Raw genomic sequence first — 5,739 nt, forward strand, 5'->3', positions numbered from 1 at the left:
TTCAGTGAAAGCACTTAAAATAAGCCCTAAAACAAACAACACTCACCCCCCCCCCCGCCACAAAAGAAAGAAAGAAAGAAAGAAAGAAAGAAAGAAAGAAAGAAAGAAAGAAAGAAAGAAAGAAAGAAAGAAAGAAAGAAAGAAAAAAGGGACTGTACAAATTAGTGGGCAATTATTAACCTGAGCTTAACAGAATGTTGTCAACAGGTTACATGCAAGCAAGTTATATTTCAATTATCAACCTGCTTGCAAGTTTGAGACTAGCTTTTAAAACAGGATTTCTATTGTAGGCTAGTTGCATTGCAAAAAACATGCTACACTGTTGCTCAAATTTGCAACCATAGTGAGAGTTTTATAATGGTGCCACTAGTTCATTAAGTCCAGTGTTCCTGGAAGGCAAAAAAAGTAGTTGGTAAGTTTATAGCATTTATAACCGTTATTTCCTTTTCTTTTGCAAAGGAAACTCTTTGGACTTCCTTGACAATATAAGACACACAGATAGTTAAAAAAATAGGTTAGTTCTCTGAATAGCTCCTTATTTTACCAGTTACTCATACAAGTGATAGGTTTTTTAGGTGGTCCAGTGGCTGCTTATCCATCACTAACTTATTGAAATTATTATTTGCTGACAGATTCTACTAATTGTTCTATGAACTTGTCATTCTCATCTTCACTGCTGTTCTGTTTTCTTTCATTTATTTTTTCCTATTTAAATTCTTACCCTGCATGTTCCTCAAAGTTCACTTTGCTGCCTGTGTATCCCATTCACTGGTTGGGCATCTCTGGCCTCTGGTACTTGCCTCACACCTATTTCCTCCATCTACTCTACTTACCTTATCTCTTAGCAGTTAAAAGGTCATTTTTGATCTCTTAACAATTGTTCCCCCTTTCAGGATCTTCAAATTAAATTCCCAGGAATTGCACTGGGGATAAATATTCATGTATCAATATTTAAATGAGAGCTGACACCTTGCCCACATCTCTTTATGCCCTACAGCCAGGTCACAGATCCCCTGATATTTCTCTGGCTCAAAGGGAATTAATTGTGCTTTATCACTTCTTTTCTCACTTTGTCCTCCAATTGTAAGGGATCTGACTACAAACTAGATTCCAGCTCACAGAAACTTGGAGAATGAGATTGTTTATTGCAAATAATACCTGATCTCAATTCCCAGAGATTTCCAAGCAGGAAGAGACTGTTGGCCATACCCTTTGGTCATGAGCCAGGGGAGTGTACAGTTTTACTTCTCTAGCCATAGCTGCTTTTTAAAATGATGTACTATTTGGTTCTATTGAATGACTTTCTTGATTCAACTACATATTTTAGGAGATAATAAAGAGATTTGCATGTTATTTCATAAATTTACTGAGTCTTACTGCACTAATATTGCATTCCCAATAGTTGTACAGAAAGATGTTTAAAATGCAGCCTGCTGTGAAGAGAGAGTGGTCTGCCTTATTAATAGTGTCCTGAGCACTATCTTAGGTTAATGAAGGACCTATGCTTTTTGGCTTGTACATTTAGATGATATGTCTGCAAAATAAATGTATGATGACAATAGCATGAGCAACTTTATAAATTACAAAAGCTTTAAAGACAAATATTAACCATTAAATTAATAAGAAATTTAAAGAAACAAAAGAAAACAGATCTTCACAAATGTTCCCTGAAATATATGCTTTTGAATTACTCTTTAGTCGCTGGCTGTGGAAGAAACAAGCAAGTCAAACTTTAATTTCTGTCGAGTGGTTAAAATTTTCTCATTTTGATGTTGATAATTTCTTTTAAATAACCTTTCCTGTATTCTCCTTATTTTAGGAAACAATCAATATAATATTTGAATCTTTTATATTAATCTTACAAAAAACTGAGTTTTAAAATTAACACTAGAAAGACTAAAATCTTTTATCTTCCAACGTTGATAGATAGCCATAGAAGAGCTCATTTGTACTTTGTGAAGTGACTTTTTAAAACCATAATTGATAGTTCTGAATAAAAAAAATGTGTCACATGTATCATTCATACATGATGTACTTTGTTTTACTGCCAAATACTGATAGCCACTTCCCAAGGGCAAATTCCACATTTAAAATTAAAAGCTTCTTTGGTGAATGTTTATAATAATCTAATAAATATTGGGGCTATCGCTTTTAAAAATTTCCCATTTATTATAATCATCTGCCCCCAGACTGTATTCTAGTATTGTGTTCTTATCGGTTGCAATAATATCAAATGAAATGGCTTGCAAATTGAACTTGATAATTTATTGCATGGCTCTGAGTTTTAAGAATGCTAGAAACACATTTCCTTCCATTAAATTTGCGTATTCCATGTCTTTGCTTGATAATGTCCTCAGCATTTAATCTTTTTGGTCCTTAAGTACACTTGTTTATAATTGACTATATCCAATATTACCTATTTCTGAAAGTTACAAAACTGGATCCTAATTTTTAAAAAGATTAATAGAGCTACATAAAATACACACGTTTTCATCATAACTTTAATGAAGTCTAATTGGTTACCTTTTTTGGCATAAAAATAGAGTGTAGGCTATCTATATCAAGTCTGAATTTTTTCTGAAAATTATCATTTTAAAACATTTTGACATGTTGTGAATATTCACTGATTCTCAGTTTATTAGGTGTATGGATAAACAAATAAGAACAACAATAATAAAAACAAGACACCAAATCTATTTCTATTGACTCTATGCTTAGATTTTTTGGGACCACTAAGTAGCATCATAGCACTGGCTCTCCAACTCCAAATTGCTAAATATATCTTATGGTTGGACCAATTTATTCTAGTTTCCAAATGTTATTTTTTTCTTTTTTAGAGAAACTTGATTTAAATCTGTGCATTGCCAAGGGCAAGGAGCTAAGAACATGGATAGAGAGGTAAGATTGATATAACAGTAGCCCTCTCTTTGTTTTGTTTCATTTTTTTTTCTTTAAAAGGAGCCTTTTAAGCTTTATTTTTCATAATATTATCCATAGAGGGAAAGTATGGAAGTGAGTAGAAATTTAGTTTCCTTTGTAGCACTCACGGGTAAAGAGGATGATTAACGGTGCAGCAGACAATATCATAGAAAAAGAGAGTCTCTAGAACTTAAACAAAAGTGCCTTCAGAATTTCCAAGGATTCCCATGATCCATAGTAGGACCTCATTGTGCCTGTCCTCTGTTTCTATTTTTGAGTAGATTTATAAACACAGCACCACATATTTTCACGTGGCTCATCGCCCAGGGGCAGAATTAGATTGACTGCACTGAAACTGTGAGGCTTGTGAGTTTTGGGCAAGGGCTAGAGTGAAATAAGTAGTGTAATTGTTTTTGTGGAGTGACCGTGGGACCTCCTCTGTTCTGAATTACACATGGCTCAACCCTTTGACCTAACCAGACTCGGCAATGGCTGGCAGAACTCCTAAAGCTGTGCTGAAAGGGTCCATCACTGACAAGCTGGAACGTTATCTGTCAGGCGAGATGTGGGCCAACAACCATATTAAACTGTAGTAATTACTAGTGAGACAACATTTGTGACTACCTCAACTTCATTTAACCCGTCATGGTATCAGTTATTATTTCAGCAGGAAGTACCAATGTGAGACATTTTTGGAATCCAAATGCAGCATGGATACCTTTGATTAACATAATATATGTATACATTTATATATATATTCTGTTAATTTAGTAAAATATACATATATTACTAAACTTTGTATCATCTTCAAGCATCTTTTGCCAAATTATTCAAACATTATTATGCTTTTTTAAATACATAGATTTTGGGAAATGCTGTAAGCCATAATTAAAGTTCTTTCATCTCAATAAGTTTAATTTAAATTCTTTAAAAATAGTTAATAGCCCACTGATAAAATTCCTCAAAGGAATCAAAACTAAGGGGGATGCAGAGAACTTCTAGTAAAGGTTGCAGCGAATAAAATGTGCTGACATTTTTGCATTTGCAGAGAATTTATTCTGTGATTCACATGATGAGTCAGATAAATGTACCTATATCTATGCATGATTTTGAAGTCATCCACTTGAATTTTTATTTTTGATTCAATTAATTAAATTTTCAAAGGCAATATAAGCAGAGAACTTTGGTTTACTTTCAGGCACTTGATATTATTTCCAAAACTAGCCCTACTTCATGTCCCCAAACTTCTTATCTATATTTTTTCATGGCCAATTTTACAAATTAAAGTTCTCTATAGGTATTTTATGCTTATAAGAACTTGGAAATAATTTAGCATTTACCTTTTTTCTTTCTCATCTGAGGCAACTTGGGCTGAGTATTAATTCAATTCTTAGTTACACGACATTTAAAATTTCTTTAAAAAATGAGCAACTTTACATTTTTTAGATAAAATTTATCCTTTATTCTAAGGACTCTTAAACACAAGCATAGGGAAGTCCCTATGAGATAGATCATTTACGAGAAGAAAAAAAACACTAAAATATTCTATAAGCCCCCCAACAAAACTGCATGTAGCCCTACCCAGTCTTATTCTCATTAGCAATAAAGAGTTTGCTCTCCATGCAATCTAACATGGAATGCTTAGAGCAGACAGGTGCAAATTACAAGCTGTTTCACTTTGGCTGTTATCCCCTCAATCGACAAAGTAATAGGCTCCGAGAACAAAAAATGTTCCAGCCCAAACTGCATAAATGAAACTCTTAACAGGGACACACCAGCTGGCTAGGAGAATTCAATGCAGCAAATACTAAATATTATCTTTATGCCACTTGCCAAGGAAAACGGCTTCAATAACACCCCCTACCTTTTATTATTGAGCTGATGTTCCTTGAACTGTATTTTGCTTTATTGTAAAGGCATCATCACTATGGCCGAAGTGGATGACAACAGAAGCCAACATACCTGTTCCTGTTTAGCATCATTACACTCCTCTCAGCGATTCAGGCATGATTAGGTTCCTGGAGGTGGACCAGATTGACAGTATTTCTATTCGCGTCTTTTTTTTTTTTTTTTTTTTTTTTTTTTTGGCTGATCCAAGCAAAGCCCCAGAGCAGTGAAATGACAAAAACAATCACTACCACCCCCTCCTCGCAATGCAATGAATCTGCTGAGCTAGTCTGCGGAAAAAAAAGAAGAAAAAAAAAAGTTGTTCATACTAAGAACACCTAAATTAATTTCACGGAAGAGACATGCCATGCCAGTATGTGTAGGAATCTAAGGTATGCGTTTCTGAAAAGGGAACCTAACTCTGTCGTTCCCAAGTTGCTTCTCTTTGTGCCTCCCCGGTGTGCACTGGAACTGCTGTCTGGAAGAAGTAACTTTAACTTTAGCTCTAGGGCCACTGACTAGGTCTGACTGTGCGATCTCCCCTAGCAGGCGAGCGGAGGGAGACAACTCCTTGTTTACGGCCGAACAGAAGAAAACAGCTAGACACAAATGAGGGCTGACGGTTTCATGAAGCACAATTGGTTGATCCCAGATGCAATCTGACTGCCCTGAACTGAGCGATGATCTGTGCAGTATGCAGAATTCACTTTCTTGCTGGTCTGTGCCCACCAGGCTTGGAACAGCGTGGCCCGCGCCCCTCGGCAGTGGCTTTGAGAGCGAGCAGAGCTGAACACTGCGCTGTGCGACCCGATTCCTTCTGACAACAATCACATTCTTTTAAAAACTTCATAGGTTTTGGTTGTCACTGGTTATAAATGAATTTGCTGTTGGTCGTGTTCACTACTCTATCGTAGATTTCTTTTCAAGTTGAGA

The 5,739-nt window shown here is 35.5% G+C and overlaps 1 protein-coding gene across 1 annotated transcript in view; it reads left to right on the forward strand.

Annotated features, from left to right (window-relative positions):
- Window positions 1-312: 312 nt before the first annotated feature.
- OFCC1 (orofacial cleft 1 candidate 1) overlaps window positions 313-5,739 on the forward strand; it is a 274,965-nt gene continuing 269,538 nt past the window's right edge. The window contains exons 1-2 of the mRNA XM_016138235.2: window positions 313-412; window positions 2,838-2,898. Coding sequence (XP_015993721.2) covers window positions 2,887-2,898 — 12 coding nt within the window. The 5' untranslated portion in view covers window positions 313-412; window positions 2,838-2,886. The remainder of the gene's footprint in view (window positions 413-2,837; window positions 2,899-5,739) is intronic.

Source organism: Rousettus aegyptiacus, unplaced genomic scaffold (genome assembly GCF_014176215.1).
Source record: "Rousettus aegyptiacus isolate mRouAeg1 unplaced genomic scaffold, mRouAeg1.p scaffold_m13_p_1, whole genome shotgun sequence".
In the NCBI taxonomy this organism is placed as follows: Eukaryota; Metazoa; Chordata; class Mammalia; order Chiroptera; family Pteropodidae; genus Rousettus; species Rousettus aegyptiacus.